The 25156-nt window shown below is 47.8% G+C and overlaps 1 protein-coding gene across 4 annotated transcripts in view; it reads right to left on the minus strand.

Annotated features, from left to right (window-relative positions):
* The window catches only part of TNIK (TRAF2 and NCK interacting kinase), a 167962-nt gene that overhangs the window by 63988 nt on the left and 78818 nt on the right, over positions 1–25156 (minus strand). For all 4 annotated transcript variants that reach the window (XM_075031387.1, XM_075031388.1, XM_075031386.1 and 1 more), the window contains exons 3-5: positions 13818–13874; positions 9268–9393; positions 827–937 (exon numbers count right to left, since the gene is read on the minus strand). In XM_075031387.1, coding sequence (XP_074887488.1) covers positions 827–937; positions 9268–9393; positions 13818–13874 — 294 coding nt within the window. The remainder of the gene's footprint in view (positions 1–826; positions 938–9267; positions 9394–13817; positions 13875–25156) is intronic.

Here is a 25156-nt window from a genome sequence, read left to right on the forward strand (position 1 = left end):
CCACATCTCCGTGTCTTTTAAACACCTGCAGGGATGGTGATTCAACCACTTCCCTGCGCAGCCTGTTCCAATGTTTGATAACCCTTTCGGTGAAGAAATTTTTCCTAATATCCAATCTAAACCTTCCCTGGTGCAACTTGAGGCCGTTTCCTCTCGTCCTATCACTTGAATGGCTCTTCTACAGGTTTCCTTCCCATGCCCAATATTCCTGTTTTCTCCTGAACAAAACCTTGGTTCAAGGAGTGATAGATTTTAAAGTCGGGCAACCATGACAATCACATCACTTGACCTCAGCTGCGCAAAATGTAAGCAAGCCTTTGCTGAAGCTGGCATCTCCCAGTACGTGAAACTCTGGCGTGCCCCACCTTAAGACATTCCAGTCAAACATTTGTCTTGTGGGTATAAAAGCTGCAGCATCCTCATTAAAGCCAGAGACATGTGGATTTATAAAACATCGGGTGCTTTTTAATCACAAAGATTCTTTCCACAGACTTTATTAGTCCTCACCTTTCTGTTAATTGAAAATGTAATTCTAATGTAAATAAATCTTTGCCCTATTAATACTGAAGGAAATTATATTTTTGTTGAAGGAAAAAGAGCATTAAAAGTCAGGGAACTAACAGAGCTAAAGGGCATTAAACAGGTCTTATTTATTATGCATCATACAAGCACATGAATCATTCATGCCTACCGGCACCAAAGAGGCTCCAGCCCATGGCAGCGCGGCAGCCACGAAGCCTGCAGAGCCAAAGCCTTTCTGTGTCCCCCGAGCACCCAGTGTGACACTCCAACAACCCCCGACATTTATGTCCCTCTGGACACGTACCCGTAAAATCTCTCTGCAGATGTAGGCGATCCACTCCTCCTTCAAAGTGTTCCCCTTCGTGTTCTTGATGAGGTCGGTGACGGAGCCCGCGCCGCAGAACTCCATCACCAGCTGCCAAATGGAACAAAAATGCAATTACTGCAGCGACACCGACAGCATCCTCTGGGCTGCCCGATCCCAGGGCAGGACCCCAATTTTGGCAACGCAGTGCTACGCAGAGCCACTGGGACATAATCTCGAACCTATCAGCTTGTAATCCATATGGTTTTTGTTATAAAAATGAAACGGTAAAAGGCTGGAAGGCTTGAAAGGCTTGGTGCTCTCCAGAGGGCTGGGAACAAGAAACAGGAATCAGTCTGGCGCTGAAAATCAGCAGAGGAATTGGAAACCTTGAAATCTGACCCCACCACTACATACCCTACTTTATACTTATGATCAATGTTTAGTATCAACAGCAATACAAACAAAACTCTACCTCTTGCATATAAGTTCTTCAACTCTGAAAATGTGAAGGCAACAAGACAGATGTTTGAAGGCTTCCTACAACCTTAGAAACCAGGTATGCTTGCCAACTTTTTTTTTTTTTTACCAGAAGGTCTTTGTTTTTGATCACTTTTGAGCAGGAAACCTTCCTTGAGGGGAAGCTTGCCATGCAGCTTCAGGATCTCCGGGAAAGAGCCGGTGTCCTGGTGCTCAGGTTGGTTCGAATGAGACGGCACCACTGCTTGTACCACTTCCAGAGTTTCATAATATCAAATATAGAAGTACAATGATCTAACCCAGGCCCAAACTTGAACTTGTCATTGAGCAACTGTGAAATAAACCTTATAAAAATAGCACGGGATGTACATCTGCCTCCCAGGGACATCATGGATCCCCAGGGCGTGGAGAAGCCGTCGGTGTGCTCCAGAAAGCGAGCACAGCCCGCGTACGCAACAAGCCTCCTCCGAGACCTCTGCAAGTGTTTCTCTCAGATGTGAAACCATGTCTTCCAGTTAGATCAGCTTGCTATTAAAAGAAATTCCCTTACAAGTTGTGCCTTGCCAGATTCTTCAATGTGCACGTTTAAAGTTTCTTATCACATGAAGCTTACATGGCATTTAAGGTTCTCCAAGCAAGTGACATCACTTTATTAAAAGCATAGGCCAAGAGAAGAAGAGAAAGAAACTGCAAAAGGGTTACTCCTAATGAAATTGCTCAAATGCAGTGATTTAAGAGACTATAATAAATAAAGGCTCATAAAGTCCAGACACAGTACTGCTATAAACCTTCAGGTTAAATAAAATACTTGAGCAGACTGTACCTTAGTTGGCTTTGACCATGCTCCTATCTTTAGTTTTGATATTAAGTTTCTCTTCTCCTCCTCAACTGACAGCTGAAAAATTCTTTGTATATGCCTCTTACGTCAGGAAACTGGCTTCAAGAAATAGACGCGTGACCAGCCAAAGTCTGCCCTGTGCAAAGGCAAGGAACGCTGCTGCGGCGCTTACAGCTCTTCCACCCCAGCAGGAGACCAGCAATCCAGCTGGGTCACTGGGACACGGCCTCAGTCGTGGGTTACTCATTGCTCACTGAATGGGGAATAACGGAACAACTGGTTTCAAAGTCGCTTTTGCTCTCTTTCTTCCCTTTGAACGATTGACACGTGGGGAATATCTGCGTCTGCACATGTTTCTGATTAAACGAACGTTTGGGATACCAGGCCAGCAAGCTCAGAAAGGAAAACCCTGGATAGCTGAGCCAGCCACAAACACTTTCCAACCCCAAAGGCTGCCCTCTCCGGTCCCCTTCCATGGAAATTCATCCACAGGCTCTCACCAGGGTTTGGAGCAGGAGGAAGAGGAAGGGCATGCTATACTATGTACAGCAATCACAACGCTTAAAGGAAGACAGAAAAAATCCCATTAAGAGTACACAGTGCATCCATTAATTTGCCAGATTATCTTTATGGAGCTGGCAGTTCCCTCAGTCCTCTACCCTGTCCTTGATTTCCACAGGGCAAAGATTAATTTTGCACCAGGAGGTGAATAATACGGCCACCTGCTGATGTATCCCTAATCTGTAGTTGTGAAATCTCCTGGAGATTAAAGAAAAAAAATAAAAACAGAGAAAGGGAAAGAGAAATTCCCAGTGGGAGTGTTTCCAACTCGGCTTTTTAAGAGCTGCACACTCCCGTAACATCCATAGGAAAATATCCAGCACCGGCAGATCTCTGGCAGTACCAGCAGGCTCCAGGTCCAGTTGGGCAGGGGCCAAGGGGGCTCAGCAGCGCGCACGTGTCGCTAACAGCAAGGCACTTCCCGAAAGCCCTGCCACGAGTTCTCCAAGAAAACAGACAGCAGAAAGATGACGAGGCTGCCTGAGTATCCCCACCTGCTGATGGGACACCCTACGTGAAAAACCACCATTTCCAGAAGGTTTGGATGGAACGGGAGGAAAGCTGGCTGCCACGGCGCTTCGCGGCACCGCGATCCCCTTACACTTTTATAGTTTCCTTTGCTCCTTAGATGGAAGGATGCTACAGAAGTCCCAACTACAACTCAGAATGCAGCCTCCAAAGAGAGGAAACACAGATGATGGCTAAGGAGTCACACCAACAGGCCAGGTGAGACTTCACCCACCGCACTGCGTGTCCTGCCGGGCGATGGAGCCCAAGAATGATAAATGCACACTGGAGCAGGTCCAGGAAGATGATCGGGTCTTCTCAGAGGACCTGAGGACTTGTTCAGGCAGCCAGGGGATGGATGGCTATGGGATATGAGTGTATACTGTCAACAGTAGGGACAGGGAAGCACCAGACAAGGAGAAGAACAAGGTAGATACTGGCATAATATCAATATGTCAACACCCTATGGTTGGAAACCAACAAACAGCCTTCCAGGAGAGAAGAAAAGGCATCAAAAGTTCCAGCTGATTTTAGGGCAGAGCTTAGTATAGTCGGGGAAGGCTTCAAATGGCACTTACACTTTCTTACCAGTCCCACGTCTCTAGGTGAGTGCTTTGCCCTGCACACACTTGCATCATTACCAATCTTGTTAAAGGATGAAGTCATGATGGGGGAAGACAATAAACTTGAAATGCAGATTGAATTTTTATTAACCGTAATTAAAATTATCATCAAGATGGGCTAAAGGTAAGATCATCTTCTGAAATTTAATTTGCAAGGCCACTTATTGAGGAAGTATTTTTAAATACAGTTCATTTAGCATTTACTTAGCTCTTCATATCAGAGTGACAGCAAACTTCATAAGCAAGGCAAATTCAGAAGCAGCAGCTGTAAATCTCTGTCCTGCTGTCTCACAAATTTTTTGTTTTAAGAGCCCTCGCAGCTTTCAAATCAACCACCACCTTCCCCAGTTTGGCAATGGCCAGTAAGACCTCTGTTCCCATTGCCGCTGCACATTACCTGGAAGGGCTCAAACCTGAGCATCCCCAGTACAGAAACCCCAATCCAGCTGATGGTGAATCGCTCCAACTTGTCCAGAGGAACCCTGCCAAACCATCCAACTCCTTTATTCTGCAAGCCAAACCCTTCTGTGTTCCTATTCCTCACCCCACAAACAATTTGACTTCTCTTTTACAGAAAATGAGCACACAACACCCCCAGGCTAAAGGCTCCTGGAAATCCTTCCTCCTGCTGTGCGTGTAAACAGAACCCAGGTGCGATGCGGTCCCCTGTGCCCAGGCCACGCAAACCTCCCATCCCACCCCACCGCCTGGCTCCCTCGCCAAAGGGTCCCTCATCACACACATCATGGCACCTGGAGCCAGCGACGGAGCATTAAAAAATGCAGAGACCGTCACTTGGTGGATCAGCAGAAAAGCCAATGCCCATTTCAGAAACAGAAATAGCCATCGAATTGGTACTAAGCAGCAACTAAAATATTCTGTAGGAAGATAAGCACGGGTTTTAATTGCCTGTGTCGGTGCTACAGCGGGAGCAGGCTGTGATGCTGCAGCGGGACGCCTGGGTGGGAGCAGCGGGGCCAGCGCTGCTCTGCTCTCCCCTCTTCGACGGCAGCACCGAACCGCTCTTGCACACCTTCATAAATAAATGACTTGCCTGGCTGCGCCCTGCCTGCATCTCCCTGCGCTTTGAGGCCGGTCAAGCAATTCATGCCCCTTGGGGAGCTGGCGGGCAGCTGCTGCCACGGGTCCTGAGCAGGCTGAAAGCTTTGGGCTTAGGGATGGCAGCGAAAGGAGCTGGGCTCGCAGTCTTGCAGTGTTTACGGCACTGACATCGCTTTGAAGAGGAGTGAGAATGAAACAGCGTTGGCTTACTCAGCCAGACAGCAGCAGAAAGCCTCTCTGCTAACCCCAGGCTCCCGGTCGGGGACCGGAGGAGCAGCCCCGTTCCCCCCGCACCTCCCTGGGACTGCAGAGCATGGAGGGACTGGAGAGAATTACAGCTCAACTGAAAACTGTCCCCTCTCAAACGTTTAATGATTTAATTCCTGGGATGCAAGGTATCAGCAACTGCCTGAAAATATTCTTCAGTGCCTATAAGCAGATTACGAGCAATCCTGCTCCGAGCTGCAGAGGTGCAACCCAGTGCTTTGATGGCTTCTGCTCCATTTTCAATGGAGCCTCGCCGCTCCCATTTTTGCTCTCCAGATCCCCGGTGTGACTCTGTCCGTACCACCCTGCAGCGATTCAGTGGGCCCCTACAGCTCAACACGGTGAAAAAGCGCATTGCAACTACGCGGTGACAGCCCTGAGCATTGCACGGCTGCAGCGGTGCCATCCTGACTTAAGCCTCTGGCCCTAAATCACCCTAATTCCTTCTTCCCCCAAAAACTGCCCCAGATTACCCGCTGCAGAGGACACACTGGAGGCCACCCGGCCGTGCTCGCCGTGAGCAGGTATTTGACAACCTGCCCGTTAGCAATTTTTCCCCTTCTCCGTGACAGATGCAGCTCCGGGCGCAGGCAGGGTTGCCATGGCAGCCATCCATCGGCAGCCAGCGCTGCTCCCCAGGGACCGTGCCGGGTGGGATCCGTCCTGGGTGGGATCCGTCCTGGGTGGGCTCTGTCCTGGGTTGCTGCCAGCCACCGCGCAGCCCCCTCCACAACCCCCCCCACCTCGTCCGCCCGTGCATGGCAGGGCTTCTCCGTTCGTGGTTTCAGTGCACCGTGGATGGCCAGGGTAGATGACAAAACATCAGCGGAGTGGCACTCCTATCGCCCCGTGGATGTACATTAGTGTGTTAGCATTTTGGAACGAAGCAGAGAGCCTGCAGCTTCCAGCAGCCGTCGGGGCGGGCGACGTGCTGGGGAGGGGGGGGCTTTCAGGATGGGGTCACCTCCCCCATCAAATTCATACTTCCTAATGAATGCCCCATCTCCCATCACCAAAAAAAACCCCCCAAAATATCTCAAAACAATCCCTCTGGGTTATTATGTGCATTCTGGTAAGGCATACCGTAGAGCTGAGATGAGCAAGGGGAATTTAACGAGTTTAACTCTGAGAAGCAGATTAACTGGGTCCTCACCGTGCCCTGGGTCATTTCCCCAGTTTCTGCAGCTCACCATCTCTTTGCCCCCTTGCACCGCAGCCAGGACCCCCTTGTGTCAGTTAGAGACAGGCAAAATCCCTCCCGAAGGTCCAGAGCACCCCCAGAAAGCAACACTTTATCCAACATAGGAATAAACCTACCTCCTATGTTTTGAATTTTTTTAAAATGTTCCATAAAGATTGGCCCTATGCCTTTTACTTCCTTTTTTTCCTAATGTATCGGATTTGTGATGCACATCTCCATTGCCATCTGCTAAAATATCCTCTATGCAGCTCTTTAATTTCAGGAAAACTTGGTTGTTTAGTAAGCTCATCTTTCAGGGCGAGTGGCTGCTATCGAATGGAGCAGCAGCACCGAAAAACCTGCTCATCACCACGGCAGAAGCGATGACAATACTTCATGTCAGAAGCCTGCCGCGCTTCCGAGAGATCTTAATCTCCACTGAAAGAGCTCCCTGTTTTTTATTTCCGTATCAGCCTCCTGAATGTCGATAAAAAAGAATTACTTGGGCATTATCAGAAACCGTTTTATTTCAACAAAGGGCCAATGAAAAATAAACAAGCCTTTATCTGTGCGGCAAGACTGATAGAGTTCACGCAAGTCCTAATTCAATCAGATCCTGAAACAACAGCTATTTAACACAGCGACACCAGTACACCTCTCCTCCATGGCCGGGGAACTTTCCCGTGAATACCTCCACCAGCCTCAGCACTAGGATTAGACTTAAAAGAACCTCACACCCCAGCACTCTTCAGTGCAAGAAAAGCAGCTTTTGCAAAAATTTTTTTCACTAGCCCATGAGAAAGGCCGCAAAATTGAGAGGAGAGATAGCGGTCTGGAGGGGAATTTAGATTATCTAGTCTACCTTTCCCAGGGGGCAAGAGACAAGCGGCACAACTGGGTGATGAACACCTTCTCCCCTTGCACGGCTGGATGACCCGCTGGGGAGAACCCAGGTTATCCTCCTGATTTTGGGTATCTGAAGGTGATGCAGCATGCACAGCATCCTCTGCCATTTCATGATGATGGGGACTGATGAAAGAGCCTCTCTCAATCCACGAGTTTTCTAATGAGGGGTTTGTTTGGGTTTTTTTTTGGAAGTTTGGGCTGCTCTGAATGGGCAAATCATTTAAAAACCATTATTTTATTAACGCTTGTATATGCCAAGAGCTCTTTGCAGTGGAGCTGGAGGAAAGAAGAAAAACAAACCTTCTTCCCTGGTCAGTCCGTGCTAAGCCCAGACCCAAGCAGCATAAAGGCACTGAGCAGAGCCCAGCTCCAGGGAAGGCTTCTCTCACTATTGAGGGCTTTGTCACAGAGCTGGTGGGGTGTTTTTCCCCCCAGGTACTCCAGCAGCACAAGGGGAAATGTTGCGGGTTGGTTTTCTATTTTACTTTTTTTTTAAAACAGATTATAAACCAGCTAAAGCCAAATGGAATTTCATGGGACGTCAAGGCATTTCTCAGCTTGACAGCTTTCTCCTCGCTGAATCCCAGGCCAGCTGCTAAGAACATGTTTTTTAAGAGTTCCCATCAAAAATAACCCCAACACCCAAGTAAGAAAAGCCCCTGGAGTCCAAGCCCCCAAGTCTTCCCAATAATTCAGTGTATCGGAGAGTCTCGGGTAACAAAGCAGTGCAGAAGCCCATCAGCTCCATTTCTGTCCCAGGTGACATGGAGGAATGTCCTCCAAACCCCCCTGGTTCCCACAGCCATGCTCTGGCATGCAGGCGCAGGGGCAAGCAGCTGAAGCCACTGAACCTTTTGTGAAAACAAAGCCTAGATTATACGGAAACTAAAGGAAAGAGCACTCTGCTGCTCTCCAGTATCTCCATGGTCTCCCAGATGAACCACGGATATTTGTTACCCCTGAAAAACAAGGCTTTAGCAATCTTGTTCAGGCATAGAAAAACTTTGGAAACTACCCATGGATAACCCAGAACTGACTGGATTTACAAGACTATGGGGAAAAAAATGCTATTTAGACTACAGGACAACATCCAGGTCATTATATTTAAGGTAACTCAAAAGTAGCCTTCCCTTCAATGCTGCCCTAACGAAAGCAAGGTGTCAAACTGCTGGTCAGACACCCACGGGTGCTGCAGGCTGTTGCTCCACAGCACAGCCAAGCTCAGAATACAGCACAGTAACTCTAATTAATTTTTCATCCCCCTTAGGGCAGCGCCCAGAGCCCCGACCTTCGGTGCCTGCTGCCCTGCCCGGCCCCCCCGAGCACCGGCCGCCGGTGAGGAGGTGGGCTCCAACGCTCCGTCTGTCTCCGGAGATAGACAGTGGGTTTAAATTGTATTCTCCGCCATCCGGGAATGCCGAATTAATAACCGAGAAGCCACTGACAAAGGAAGCAGCGGGAGGAGGCAGGCAAGGATTTATGGAGAGGCAAAGCAGCTTGCAGCCCTTCAGCAACATGAGGCATCTTCACCGAAATGGCTGATCAGCCACAGACCTTCCTGCCCTCCCTTTGCCGTCCCCCTCCTCTTCATTCGCCTGCACTGGCTCCGTGAAACATTAAGCACGAGAAGCAGTGCCGAGAGCTGGCAGGAATCACGTGCGCCCAGCATCCCCCCTCCAGCCTCCATCTTCCCAGCAACGCTCCGGGCTCCCTCCAACTGTTTTTTTGGATGCATTTATTTTCATAGGACAGAATCATTTTCAATTGAATATTGTAACAAAGATGTTGTTAGTGACAATTCAGAATAAAAATGGTTTTATCACCAGCCTGCAAAGATTTTATGGCAGAATGGAGAAGCATTTTGCAGTGCAGGAAGAGCCTTTTCAAAGCCATGACTTTGAAAAGGACGGATGCAAAATAAGGCTTTTTGTGCAATACAGGTCATGGTAAAAGGACAACACGGAGTAAATAATTTGTGTTAAAACCCAGTTATTTTAAAGAAAAGAAAACAACTTACCCAGAGCTGATCATCCATTCCCGGTGGGTTCTTTTTAATAAAAGCACCATAATAAGTAGCGATATTTCGGTGGTGAGAATACTTCTTCAGCATGTTAATTTCTTGTTTGATCTCTTCCTCTTCATCCTGGGATGAGGCAAAAAGAAAAGAAAAACAAAACCAGAGGCACTAAGAGACTGCACTTCACAGGCTCGCAGCTCTCTTTATACGTGGGTGAACTTCCAAGCACCCCATTTCTGACCGACCTCTCCCAAGTTTCCTTGCACCCTTTTTTACAGCCACTTTTTGCAGCAGAGCCCTGGGAGCCTGAGGTCTGGACTGGACACTAAGGGGTTGCTCTCTGAACAAAAAGCTAAGGAGAAAACACATGCTTTGCCACATTCCTCGTTGCATTTCTGAACCCTGAACCGGACAGATCTTCAGGCAGTGCGGAAATCTGGTCACTTCCAAATGGTTCAGATCATGGCATCTCCTCCAGAACAGGATCCCAAAGGTGCTGGCAGAGTTTAAGGCAGGCAGCAGTCCTTTCGCGTGGGTTAATGACCCACCATCCTCGTGTGCCGCTTCAAACCCTGCAGCTCAGGTGGGACCAGAGAGCTCCGGGAAGGTCCCGAGCGTCTGAATATCTGCAGGCGTAAGTACCCGCTGGCCAAACAAAGGAAGGGCTGGCCAGGAATTGGGCGCTCGCAGGGAGGCTTGCTCTCCACCCAGAGGTGCACCAGTGCCAGACTTTGGCATCACAGACAAATGACATGTTTTCAGCAGTTTAGACATTCCTCCATCTTTTTTAAACTCATTCCTTTATAATTCGTATCATAAGTTACATCAGCATCGCGTTGCTCTGAAGCTCAACTACACTTGTGTTACCCCAGTAAGGCATCAGCACACCCTCCTACACCCATCAAAGGTCCAAGACGATGGTTTTCTAGAAATCATTGCACAGCAGAAGTGCTCCTGCGCTGTGCATCCCAGCCATCCGACACACTGCTCCTGCCCACCCTGGAAGCAGCACAAGACCTTCGGGGACACCAGTTGGGACTGGTGGTGCGGTGGCACCACGCTGGGAGCAGGCAGAGGCTCCCTGTCCACAAACTCTCTGCCGGACTAACTCGGTCCTGGTGACAAGCACCATTCCCGTGGGCTGTTGCAGCCCCTCTCTGTCCTGTCTGCAGAGCAGCAATAGCTGAAGCGGCCGAGGCAAGAGAACTGCACTGATGCCTGTTTTCATGTCCTACCTCTTTGCTTTCATGACCATCAAACATGCCCTGGTTTTATTTTAAGCTGACCGAATTCCAGCCTGCTGTAATTCCACAGGCTGTGGAGCAGCAGTTAGTGACCTGATGTCGATGAGCTTTATTATAAAAGGACCAGAAGGGCTGTTAGTTCTTTATTCTTCTTTATTACCCTCGTGTCCCTCACCTGCTTCATCCTGACTTCAGTTTTACAAATGGGCAAAGGACAAGACACCCCGGTGAACAGCAAAGCTGCAGGGGCAGCTCTTCTTGAAGAGCGATGCTCCCTGACCAGGTGTCACACAACGTGGACAGAAACGTGGCTTTCTTCCCAAACTGCCATAGAAAGTGATTTAATGACTACAGTCTTCCAGAGAGAATTCAGGGAAGAACAGTGAAGATGAGGACAGCAGGAACAAATAAAAGAAGTAGCTAGGTGGAGCTTGTATAAACAACCTCCAATTTTATCTTTGGTAAGAACATGGAGAGCATAAGCACCAAAGAAGAGGAGGAATGGGCCCAAACATTACAAGGAAAACCCGGGGACTCTTCTGGAAGACTTTTATCACCTCTTTCCTTCAAGCAGTCAACACAACTTTGCTTGTTCTCATTTGCCTAGGAAACCAGGGAATATAACATTTAGTTTATCAGGCCCCAGAGATTTATTTTTTTTTTATTGAGGCCCTTTGCAACAGAAAAAGCAGCTGGATGCTCAACGGTGCTGGGAGCAAGGAGGAGCGGTCAGTGCAAAACCCCCCCAGCTCCCTGAGTACCACTAGCCAGCTCTTCAGTTGTCTCCCACCTCACGCCTGGCTTTCTAGGAAAAATGGAGATAGGCCACAGGGACACTTGGCCTAAGGTTTTATCTCAAGTCTCTCTTTAGGTTGAAGTATTCAAAACCAGGGGAAAAAATAACCCCAAAGCATCAGAGCTGTGCATGGCACCCAAGGACATGTCTGCACAGCCAGGCTCAGGAGTCCCCAGCCCAACCTCCTGCTCCAAGCAGGACTACTGCCAGCAGGCACCACCAGCAAATCCAGAGAGGGAGGGAAGAAAAAGGAATTATCATAGCGAGCTGCTGTAACTACTCCAACCCCAAACCCGACAAAACCCACAGACCAGGTTTTGCTGCCACGCTTTGCCCCCATCAATCAATTCTATTACATCAATTGCTGGAAGTAGGTCATGCAGCATACAGCAGGACCAGCCCCGGGAAAAAGAATCCGAATTCTTAATTCAGAGACAGCGGCTGCCCAAACTGATCAAGTGCTGTAATTTGAGGGCCTCTATGCTGCAATCTTCCCTAACAGATAATTAGCAAGAGCGTAGATGAGTTAGACAAAGCATTGTTGTGAGGAGCCTTTGGGGGTTTAGTGCAAGGCACGTGGTCGGGATGAGGCACTGTCTGAGAGCTGACTTAAAACATGGGCTTTACACTCCAAAAACTTCATGAAATTGCAGCTGGCTACAGCTGGGATGATCACACTAGTTCCGTTCTCTGCAGGCTTCTGAAAGACACGTTGTCATCAGGGACTGTTGGTGACTACGGGCTGGTGGTGTCCCTTCAGAGGACACAGAGGTCTCTCACCTCTGCGCCTCGGCTGATCCCGCTACCGCTGCCGGAGAGCTACTGCTCCACTCATGCAATACTGGGGTCACCCAAGGCTGGGAAGCCACCACACAGGGTATCCAGTGGGGTAGAAGAAGTAGAAGAGAGCAGAAGTTCAGCTAGGGCGGTTTTTTAGAGGACCGACTTTAACAGTTTGCGCATTAGGTATTAAAAGAGAAATAGCTGACATGTTTTAATATGGCTAAAAGCAGCTTAAGGGGAAAATAATTAAATACCCAAACAACACACCCCATGCCAAATATCTCATTTACTACCTTGGACGTTCAGAGACGTGAGACTCTGCTTTGGAAGGTAATGGTTTAGACCAGGGACATCTACTTAAAGACGTGACTGAAAATATTAGTTATTGGGTAGGATAAGATTTGGGCTACTTTTCTCCAACATCTTTGCTTGGAAGTAATGGTATTTTAAAACCACCGAACTAAGTGTGGACTCAAATTTAAGCCCCTGTTTGGCCTCAAAGTAATATTCTGATTTCTCAGCTTAAATTTGTTGTAACTTCAGACTTCATCCCACGGGAATTTCATTGCTATTTATGTCATGGGGTTATATTTGGTGGGTCTGCCCATTCCCTTAGAGCCTGCTTCCCACAAGAACTAGATAAATGGCACTTGCAGATATTGCAAGTAAACAGAAAGAAATCTCATTCACATTTACGGACTTATTTCCACGCATTATTTCACCTGATAGCACAAAAAAGAACCTGGATGAAGGTCCTGTAGATATTAATACCACACCACAACATCTAAGGTATTTCAAAACATAATCCTGAGGCCAGCTGACTGCTTTCACAGTGAGTCAATTCTGTATGTGCTGAACTCCTGAAAGCTAATTAAAAACATTAATTCAAAAAATAAGGTGGGTAGATTGGGATCGAGTCCTAAATTTTGAAATGTGCTATTCCAGTAAAAAAATGGCAAAACACAACAAAACACATTCTTACTCGCAAACCTGGCATTGTTTATGTAGGCAGGAACTTTGGGAGGTATAATACTGCACTTACTTTTAAAAAAAATTTATTCAAGAAAACCCACTTTCATGTGACCCTCCTAAATGCATGTTTAGGTTTTTAGGGATCATAGCAATTCCACTCATTTTTTCTTTTGTGGCCAGTGGGAAATGGTGAAACCATTCTTTCCCCTAAATCCTTTTTATTAATTTAATAACTTGTAAATTCTTGGTTCTCTTAGTCTGATACAAGTTTCAAAAGAGCCATGTTTCTGAGACCATGGTTGTGCATTTTTTCTTCTTTATCAGTAGGATGCACAGGCATAATTTAACTTGTCTAGTAAAGTCATTCATAACAATACCTGCACGTAGTTTTGGTGAACAAAAACTTTTTGGTAAAAAACATGGATTTGGAGAAACTGAAATGTGTTATGAATACATGATCCTGTTGCTACAGTTTTGTTCAGATTTTATTAACGCATTCAAAAGAGCCACTGCTGGAACTGGATGCTGCTTTGTTTTAGCATAAAATTACTTAATCTCCAAAACTCTTCCAGAATATCTTTTTCTCACACATTTATTAAACCCAAAATCTCTTAATGGCACATTTCACATTAAGGCAAAGGGGATTTGTTTCCCAGGAACACAAGCCTTCCACCAAGCCCCACATGTTATCACACCCCATCCCCTTTCCCCTCTTATCTGGAATTTAAGGATGCAGGAGGAGGAGGATACATTACCCCGGTGACGTCCATAACCTTAATTGCAGCAAGCTGGCCTGTTTTAACATGACGACCCTGCAAAAGAAAAGGGAGAAGTTTGTTTGGTTTTGCTCGGTGGCAATGTCTTCCTCGTGGTGAACGACATCCTTAAACAATCTCCTTGTCCTGGCAGCATCTGCACTTTTTTTTTTTTTTTTCTTTTTCAAGAGCATCTTCACAGCAGCCATGATGGGAAAGCAATTCCCTCCCATTCCTCCTGCCATTACAATTAATTAGTAAAGGGCCTTCAATGCTGTATTTTCCTGGCAAACAAGTGCTGGAAATATCCTTTAATGCTCAGCCATGCAAAAAAAACAGCTCGGGGCCTCTCCCGAGCACGGAGCATGACTCGGCTGGAAATGGTCTGCTGGAGCTGCAATGATGGAAACGTGCTGGCTGGGGTACCCACACAGCACTGACTTCGGTCCCCTCGTGGCTGAGCCCCGGCTCTCACGGACCTGGGGACACACCAGCAACTCCTAGCCTGCAGGGCACCATTATACGCTCTGTCCACTAATTTATTTATTGTGCAAAAACCTCGGTTAGCAGGCTAGAGAGGTTTTTTAAAATCAGATTTGCTTCTCGGCTGTGGAAGTGACCCTATCTTCAGCACTGGCACAAGCAGGGAGTGTGCATCTAGAGGAGATGCTCGAGAACCAGGGCAGAAAGAGAAACCTCTCGCCGCATACGGTCTCTTTGGTTTTCAGTAGTTGAAAAATCAGCAAATCACTGCAACAAACTGTTCATTGCAGAGTGCTTGACTACATTAATCCTAATGGAAAAATGCCTGGAAGCGATGGGGAAAACTATAAGAGCCCAAACTGTTGATGGGGTCTTAAAATCAACACAACTGCTATCAAGCAAGCCAATTCCCGGCCTTTCCTCCTCTGCCGAGAAACGGATCACGCAAACATCGTACCAAAATTGCTCATACCAAGTCATTCCCCCCTCTCCATTTGAGGGCATGCGCTCTGCTTACAGACCAGGCAGAATCAGAGGAAAAAGATGCTGCTTCTCCAGGAAAACCAGCAGGTGCCGATCCCAGCAGGCAAGCTGGGAGGCAAAGGGAAGCATCCCTATTTCCCAGTCACTTCTTACTATGGGAGCAGCCCAAGGCCCCATCACACGAGATACGGGGTGGAGGACACACAGGGAACGGCAGCTCCTGCCCTGCAGCATTGATAATTAACGCATCAAGGACACAACGAGGAGCAGAGGCTGAGAGGGGTCAAGCTGCAGCTTGGGAGAAACAGGGAAAAATACGAGCTTTTCCTTAATTTCAGGCTCCTCCGCACCCCTCCACCAGCATGCTTGTTGATGAGCTGGGGTTTGTGCCTGGGTTTCCCAGCCCTCCTGCAGGTTAGAGATGGTCTTTCACACCATCTGGCCTCCAGCGAGAACCCCAAATTACCAGACATGGGCACCTCTCCCCAGCCCCTCGGGTTTTCAGGCACGGCGCTGGGGAGCAAACCCACGCGCCGGCTGCAGAGCAAGGCGGCATCATCCTCTCCAAATTTATGACTTCACCAGGAAGCCAATTCACCCACCAGGGCTCCTCGCTCATTTATTAACACAATTTATATGTCCTGAGCAACCGCATGTTCTAACAACGGAAAAAGAGCTTTATTTTAAAATGTGCAACATTCAAAATAAGAAAATAAAATGCAGCCCAGCAGCACCAGGCTGCGGCTGAAGCATCCCCTGGATGTGGCCGTCGGAAAGGAGGGGGATGTCGCTAGACACCATCTATTTAGAAAGCGTGATCTGCAAAAACGAATCCTCCCCTTCCTAAATTCATCCTTGTTTGCTTGGCCAGGAAGGCCCCCGCATACCAACTCTTTAATTAAAGCCAGCAGAGCACCAGCAGGGGATGTGCTCGGACACAACCACGGCACACTGCATCCTCCATGAAATGGAGGAGGGAGACGAGGCATTTCAAGCCATGTATTTGCTAGTTATACCCGCCTTCATTTGACATATCACCGCCTCATTTTGTATTTTAACGAAATGCCCCGGTCTTGCTGCGGTGGAGTGCTGCTGCCTACCTCCGATACTGGCCAAGGGGAAAAGGAGCCCTGCACGCCCACACCGTCATTCCCGCGGGGATCTGCCACTGTCCCATACACCTTCCAAGTATTTACCGATGGACGTAAGATCTTAATATTGCGTGAATATTTACCAAAACAAAATAAACCGCTTTGAAACGTATGTTAATGTAAGCCATGAGGGATACTTAGTCATGCAAAAATCGGGCAAAGTAGAACCAATAAGTATTTAGCCTTGGAACTTCAGAACAAAGATTTGCTTTTCATATAGTTTGCTTGCATTGATGGTTTGTTGAGCTTCATCCCAGCAGATTTCAACCTCCATCCAGGGAAACCAGGCGTTTCCTCGCCAGTTAACTGTCCCTTTTAATTGAACATACCTAGTGCTCAGCATTGATACTTGCAGTGAAACCATCATATACAGTTTAGGAAAACCAGTTGATTTTCACCCTACTGCAGGCATTCTTGGGTTTACAATACTGATACAGACAGGTTGGAGAGAGACACTGAGAGCTAAAAGTGATAGATACGAGACAGCAATAAAATTGGCATCCGACCTGCACACATTAAAAGATGTCACGGCAGCAACAAGCCCTGTCGATGGCATTAGCCACCAACCACCTCCTGCACATTGGCCACGCAGCAGTAAGCACCCGTGCCCCTGCAGCCTTTCCAAAGTATCCAGCTGGACCAGGCAGTGGAGCCATTTCTGCCAAAGCCAAAGCAAGCTGAAATTGTTAATTAATGCGTGGCGAATGCTAAATTCTCCAGCGTGCACCCTGAACTGCTGTTAAGAAGCTACAAATGGGGATTGGGGTAGCAAGACCAAGAAAAGCACCAGAAAGCCCCTGTTACAATATGCTTTTATCTCCTGCGTGTCCTCCACACATCAAAACTTGTTGGCTTTTTCCTTTAAACCACTGCCAGAGCAGAGGCCTCCACAAGAAAACCACAAAACGACTGAGCCCAATTCCTGCTCCTGGGGTGGCCTCTGTTCCCCCAACAGCAAAGATGTGGGTCAGAACAGGTAAGACTGCAAGTGCCTACACAGAATTTCAACAGAAATTCTCTGCTTTTTCGAAATTCCTCCTTTTTGGTGCCCCTGTGCTTGGGAGCTCACCCTGGGGATGCTGGAGGGGGTGCAGCTGCCTGGAGGCAAAGCCTTCAGGAGGTCAAACCCTTCCAGAATAAAGCAGTCACCTCTGAGCCTTCAGACCACACTAACAACATCATTTTTGGCGACAGGAGCAAAGGAAGCTGGAGGGGAGCAGCAATCATTGCATCCACCCTTGCCCCCTGCACCCTCCTCACCTCCCGCCTGCTTAATAATCTATACCAACAGCCCTCGGTCATCTGTCTGCCTGCGGAAAAGGAGCTGATCTGCTCTTCAGCAATCTGTAACATTCTGTATTCTCGCCTTCTTTGTCTCCTGGCATTGTTCGGGATTTTTCTGCTTGTTGGTGGCGGGTGAGCCGCTTCCAGCTGCTCGTACATAAGAGCGAGAGATGCAAGAGGACCGGCATCCTCCCAAAGCCCAAGCTGCCACGACATCCCGCCATCCCACCACCAGCCCCATCCTGATGCAGGGCTCAGACTCCTGCATGGCATCACCTTTGCTTTGGACATAAGCACGGATTTACCCACCTCTCCCTCCCCGCTCACGCAGGGCAGCGATTGAACCCCCCAGAAGTTGAAGGAGAGGAAGGAGAAGAGATCTCCAGGACGCACTTTCATCGTCCCGTGTTGGCTGTTCACAATAAGCACCGCAAGGTTTGAAGGACCACTGCCAGCATCACCTGGGGTACAGCTCCCGGAGGTCTCAAATACACAAATATCCTCCAACATCTCCCTGCTCCTTTCCCTGAAGCAGGTTTTGCGTCTGGCTACGTGATGTCCTGGCTGAACTGCTCCATCTGCTTCCATCTTCATAAATTGGGCACTGTTACAGACACTGTGATGGCTGCGACGGCATAAAACAAATAGGAGGAAATCAGAGATACTAAAGCGTTTTTCCCCTTTCCAGATTTGCTGTCAAGGTTCACTTGGGTATAAACCCACATTTCAGCCTCAAGATTATTGAAGCATGAACTTCAAAGCTGCCACGGTTTTTAATTAAACATCCATCTGAGCATAAATTCATGCTCCTAATTACTCTCAAAATGTTATATCAACTATCACTAACTTGATAATGTCAAGTATTAAGACTAATTTCTGCGAATGAAGCAGGCACCACAAGTTTTTTCTTCAAAGGTTGTGGTCCTCACACTCCATAAAGCATAATGGACCAGCACACGATGGGAACATTGGTAAACACTTTTCACATCAATTGATGCATTCAGGCATTATATTTACTAAATAAACAAACCCTGGCCTCAATATCAGCCTTTGTACACAAAACCTGCATATCCTGGCCCAAAATTCAAGTCTGCATTTTAAGGACAGAAAGAAGATGATTGATTGTTGCTTTTTAAAATTTTGCTTTCACAAGCATGGATTTCACCTTTAAGCAAAAACTGCCATTTCTGTACCCAGAAATGTATCCCACCAAATTTACTTAACTTCTGCTGTCTGCTCCTATTCATTCAACAAAATACATGACCCACCACCTGCTGCAACCAGTGGGACACAACCAGAATTGTCACTCTCTTGAGAAAGGCAGAGCTCCCATTTTCTTCAGCTGAGCAGAGCACTGTCTCTTAAACCTCCCAGCCAAGGCACCCAGCCTCCAACCCCCCATGCATACATAATCCCCATAGCAGGCATTTAATGGAGTAACCCTGTTGTATGTCTGATACTTTAAAGCAAAACACTTGGGATCCAGTCATTTTGCAATGCCCTAGTCATGTAACATGTAAATATTAAAACAAGTAGGATTAGGGTGCTCTTGCAAGGCACTGCAGAAATATTGACACGAACAGCCTTGCTGGGACCAGACCACAATACCACCCCTCCCCACTGAGAAAGTATAACCCAAGAAACACTCCATTTCATGCAGAGATCTCAGTGCATTGAGACAAATAACAAAAAGTCTCATAGAAGTCCGAATATTCCCACTGTGGCAGGACAGAATCCTCCCAACTAATCTTCTTCCATTACATTTTTGTTGCAGTTAAAATACCAAGCTGATCCCAGTAACCCAACAACTGCCCTTTCTACTGGCCAACTCCTGCCTTTAAACCGTGCCATTAGACAGCACATCCTCGACACCACCAACTTCAGCTCGCACATATTCTTCCTACCACGGGAATGGCGTGGGACATCAGAGATTTTGCCAGGTGAGAAATCATCAGTTCATTTTTCTACGTTAACGTTATCATTTCTGATGTGTGCTACCTACAACAAACTCTTTGTCAAGCTCTACTTCTGCAGGCACACCGTCAAGGTGTTCACTGGTGAGTCTCATCTCCGGACTCTGTTTCTGCATCCCAGACCTTCTGCAGTGGAGCTCTCCTGGGATGGGCCAGAACGTCACGCAGGTCCCTGGTGTGGGTCCTGCCAGTTCCTTTTTTTCCCCTAGTTCGAGGCAATTCAGGGACTCCGTCCAAGATGAAGCTAAGCATGAAGGCATTTCAGCACTAACACACCGAAAATTGCATCCAATTTTTCCTGGGAGAAGGAACTTTGCCTTCCAACAGGAGCTGTGCATCCGAACTGCCATCCTGCAGTAAATTAGACTGTTTTATAGCACCTGGTGTGATTTGTTCTCGGCTTTTACAGAGTATGGGCACATTTATATACTTCGTTTGCCATTGAAAACAATCTCAAGGGTGCCAAAAAAACCCCCTCCAACTAGTTTAAGGGGCTAAAATACTTACTGATGGAAAACCAGGCTCATCCTAGCGTGAAAATTCAGCAGTCTCCGAAAGAAGCGGTTTTATAAATGATGTGCTCTAGCTTTGCTTGGTTTACACATCTCCGCAAACATATCTAAAATAAATCCATGTCTCCGAGAAGGTAATTAAAACATCAGATACTCTAAATATCAGGTCAGCATAAGAAAAAGTGAGTCATACCACAGGATGGGGAAAAAGTTTATTTTAACAAAGAGTAAAATATCAGTTTGATTAAAACAGAGCAATCATGAGCCAAACCTTATAGTTCCTGCCTGCGCTCGACCCCAGATACTGGCAGGGGGATTTCAAGCCAGTGGGGACTCAGGACAACCCTGCAGACTGGGGACCAGGTCCTCACCCTGGCCAGGGACTCAGCTCCATCTCACTGCCTTTCAGCCAAACACTGCAGCAAAACCTCTGCCCTTTGCAGCGGGAGCTTGTCCTGCCCTTTTTGAGAGAAATAGCATGACGACAGCAGTACATCTCCCTCCAGCAGCACGCATTTCTACCTCTCTATCATTTCTTGGGTTCACAAACAGCTTCGTGAGAGCTTCAGAGCGTTCCCGCTGCCCCAGGGCACTAAAGGACACGACTGACTTGATGCAGTTTCTTTCCACTTAGGGCAAACTCCACCTGCTTGTGGGGCTACCTAAAACACCCTCTGTTCCCCCCAGGCTTCAACACACTCTCTGCAAACAGCATCCTCCCATATACACAGCATGCCTGAAACTCCAATGCTTTGACACCAGAAATGGAAAAATCTATGAAAAAGATAAAAAGGTGCATCCAATGTTCGACATCTCACTTGCTGGCCAGATGATGTTTCCCGAGTTGCTCCTCTGTTCTCCTGAGCTCTCCTGCAGAAAGCTGGTTGCTCACGCAAGCACAGCTCTTTACCTCTGGCCAACCTGCTGCTACCCCTTGGGCTGCTTTTGGAGAGCAGAAGACCTTCGCTGAGCAGGACAAGCACAAATTTCACTCATAGCCAATCCTCCCTTACATCTGCCATCTTTTCTAACATTTTAAAAAGGAAAATCCTGGAAAACATTCAAAAAAACTCAAAAGAGAAACAAAAATAAAGTGGATTTTTTTTTTTTTTGTTCTCCTCAGCTGGGCATTTTTATTAATACTTCAGTTTGGACTGAACAACCAGAGCTTCCCCTTGGAAAGGCATAAATCCTCTCCCAGCACAGACGTCTAATTGCACAGGGCCAAGCTAATGCTCTGTGTTGACCGAACAAAGCTGACCTTTGGACTGAAGTATTTCTAATCCTCTGTATCAATCCAAGCTCTGATCAGGGCCGTGCAGCTGGGAGAGCTGCAATTCCATTACTGCAGCTCCACAATAGGTCTGACGTTAAGTAAAGAAGGCAGGATTATTAGATTAACAAGCTAAATTGTTAAATTAGCATATTATTCATCTCCAGAAATAACATGCACTATATTATACAGGTGAGCAAGACTATAATCTTATATTCCTTTATATATATAAGGGAAACACATCCTTTACACCACTTATGCCGTCCCCTATCCCTCTTGTAGTTCAAAGGAGGTTGCAGACACCAGCCCTCTTCCAGCTCAGGAAGAACTGAGAGGTTTCCCTCTTCCATAGATAAAACCATCAGCCCAAAAGGTCTTAAAACAGCATCAGAAATCCCAAATTCTTCCAGAAGTTTCTGTAGACAGTTCCTCTAGATGTGGCTTGCACCCTTTCTAATTCCTACCCAGGGAAAACCACAGGTTAGAAAGCACTTTCCCCCTCTCCGCAGCATTACCACCATTTAAACTGGCAATGGGGCAGTTGCGTATCTGCTCCATGCTCACAGCAAGGACTGTGCACAGATTTTGTCCACAAGCATTTGAAGCTGTAGGTTTTGAAGAGCTGCGCTTCACGGTCACAGTAAATCTTGTGGCAGACCAGATTTCAAGATGTTTCTGCATTTGGCGGGGCTTTCCCAGGACACAGGAACCAACACCGCTCTCCTAAAAGGAGGTCAAAGCCTCAACAAGAGCAGGTCTAGGCTGGAAGATGAGTGGACTGAGCATAACAGCATGGAGCAGAGACAGAGATCAACAACTGATAGCAAATACACCAAAAGTGGGTTCAAGGAGCAGCCTACGGAAACCTGAGGCACCAAAGAGAGATGATCCTGACAAGGAGTAATGTATAAAAAAAAGACGGACAAACAGCACCTTAGGAAAATATTCCCAGAGCTGGTCCCACGCTGCAGGCAGCAGGATTCAAAGGAGCAGCAGCGGGATGGAGGAGGACAGGGATGCTACCGGTTACCGCTGGACCCCTTGCAACTTGCCCAAGGCCCTGCGTGAGCTTTGCTCTTTGCTCCAGCCCCCCCCAGCACGCCCAGATCCGACACGGCAGCTCCCAGCGCGGGGGCAATCCCAGCAATGCTCTGCCAAGGGGAGCAGAGCCCATCGCCCGCGTCCCCCCAGGGCAGGGAGGGCAGCGGCCGGTCCCTGGGGGTGCTCCTTCCCCCCCCCCCCCCCCAGCCTGTCCTCCCTTTGCCCCCTGGTTCCTCTGCTTCTCCGCAAGCGCACATTTTTGCAGCTAAAAGAAGGCAGTACAGTCTGTTCCCAATAACATTAGTTCATGACAGCCATGTTATTACCACCCTTTAACACCCCCACTGTTCTTCTGTTTCACATCACTGCCTATTCAACACTGCAGTATTCATAACTAAAATTAAATCTCCATTTAGGAGACCCACAAGGCACCCTTTCACATGGGTCGTGTCTCCGAGAGCAGCACCAGGTTGCTCCTTCCAAGTGGGAAGCACGGAGCCACGGAGGGAACAGCGCTGCCCACTTGGGCCAGGACCACCCAGTCCTCGAAAAGGAGATGCTTGGCTCTCGAGGGTGGCCCAAAAAAGACGCGGCCTCCTCCGATGGGCCAGGCTATCCCTCCAGCTGACACCTTCCTCCAGACCCTTGCTGCTTGACACGTAGCAGGAGACCACCACAAACCTGGCCAGGTCTGACTGCAGCAGGGAGCTTTCGCACCTGCAAACACCAGGCAGACCCCGATTTCCGTGTCCTTTTGCTGAATGCAACCCAGTTTGCCCCACAGCCAACCATTTCTGCACGGTCCCGGGGCAGCTTGGCTTTATCATGGCCACAACCACACCGGTTTCTGCGTTCAAACCCAAACTCCGGGATGAGCCCACCAGCTTCAGGGCACCAGTTCCCATCCGAGGTGAAGCTGACCCTGAGCAGGATACAGGAATGGACGTCCCAGGACACCAGGGAGCTCTCTAAGCCCTTCCCTGTAATTACTGGGGCTGCTCCTGACCTCAGACTATAAGCTTCAGGATGAGAACGAGCTGCTGTGTCCAGAGCTCCGGGGCACCAGCAAGGTCTCCACCACGCAATGTGCTTTTGCAAGGCTGCTGCTGTTTCTTCTGTATTTGTAGAAAAAACGGTATTTTCAAAACAGATTGCTCCGAACGTGGTCCCTGCTGCAGGGCACAGAGGGCTTAACCTGCAAACGCATGCTGCCACCTCCCATGGCAATTCATCCCAGAAGACTGGACAGACGTAGGTACCCCTCAGTCTCCTCAGGCTTTTGGTACCCCATTTATCTGTGCCACGCATTAAACAGCTGCATTTAACACAGGAAGTTTCACTTGCTCTTTAATCCATGCCCCAAATCAGTAACTGTCTTGCAAACTGCAGCTGAGTTAAAAAAATGGCCCTTGCGGAAAAAACACTACACACGCTGATGGAAATGTGATTTCTTGAAACACCTCTTCAGTGCCATCTGCTTGACTTGGGTTCTAGTTTCATAGTAGCAAGATCCAATTTTGGAGGTGGCACGTAAAGCGCAAGGTGGTTGTTCAACCAACAAACAGCGGAGAGAACCACCTCCCGTGAACCTGAGTGCTCGGCACCCTCTCTGGCAGCAGGGACGGACGGCACTGGTGGCAGGAGGCAGCCACAAGGGAGCCAGGTAACACGGAGGTATCTGTTATCTAAAGCTGATCAAGATTTTTTTTTTTTTTTTTTTGGTCTCTGTGGAAGGAAAACTGAGTATGAAGGAAAACCCAAATCTATTCTTGGTGATTTCCTGACCGTTTAATCCAGGAAATTTACCTCTATGGCTGTCAATGGTTTTCCATGAAGGGCTTCCATTGCATTTCATCGAATTGCCAATGGCATAAAATGACTGTGTCCCCATCTACATGAATTACCCAAGCTGACTGTGCAGCCCAGCCTGCTTTCCCAGCCCAAGTTCTTCCCGTCCCTGTTTCTCCATATAACTGCAGGGCAATATTTCTTTTATCTCAGCTCCCAGCACGGTACAGCTGCGTATACCCACATCCCCCCATGGCCCTATGTTTCTCTGCAGACATGATGACCTAGGGTGAGCTCCCGGGGTCCCACCTTGGATCTCTCCAGATTTGATAACCAGGCACTTCAGCAGTGGTTATCAAGGCACTTAAACAGGGCTCTCGCCTCTTTCACCCACAGCACCCAGCTCGCAGAAAGGAGCCTGAACACAAACCCACCGAGTTCTTCTATGCACCAACCCTAACGCCCCAAATCCAGGAGAAATTTGGGCTGAACTTCTGATGTCTAGTCCCATTGCTGGTAATGGCTGAACGTGCACAGCAGTAGCCAGGATATTTGTCCAGTTACCTTGAACCAATTTCTAAGCAAGCCATCCTTACAACCCTTCCACTGCCTCACTCTCTGAACCTCTCCAGTCCTGCTAACACTTGGATCAGTTCAGGTCTAACCACCTTGACTCCTGACCATCTGGCAAGGCTGACTGGTATCTGAGCCAATTCGTACATTCAGGCTTCATACCTCATCAATCATAAGCAAGACTCCAAGTCCCTGTCTCAGAGTGGTAGAAATAACAAGAGCAAGCCGATAAAAGTACTTACGTTTCATGGGGCATAGGATAAAATGCGACAACTGCCAGAAGCTTTCATGTTCATCTCTTGGGTGACTTAGGTCTTAGCATTAGGAAAAGAAGTATAAGAATGACATAAGTAACCCCACATCTAGTGCTACGGAGGGCTGAGGTGCTCCCCTGAGCCCAATGACTTTGTAACTCAAGATACTGCAGACCCTGTGTTGCACGTTTCTATCTATGTCAGCTCAAATATCAATTTTAGACCTCATATACTTGAAGGCAGATGGGAATTACGCTCTCTTTTATCCAGAGTTGCTTCCAGGATTTTTGGCTGCCCTGAGCAGCCTTGACGACTTACTGTCCATCCTATCCTACTCCAAGTCACTTACTGTCAGTAGTCAATAAACATTTTGCAGTGCCCACGTTCTACTGATTTAAAAGACCCAGCCATGCCTAGAGCAATACTATGTGATATACACACTAATTCAGCTGTACAGGGCTACATAAGACTTTCATGTTGTCTGCTGCTTTAAGCAAGTCAGGCACTGGGTAGCTAATTTTTAG

This window comes from Buteo buteo, chromosome 7, assembly GCF_964188355.1.
Source record: "Buteo buteo chromosome 7, bButBut1.hap1.1, whole genome shotgun sequence".
NCBI lineage: Eukaryota > Metazoa > Chordata > Aves > Accipitriformes > Accipitridae > Buteo > Buteo buteo.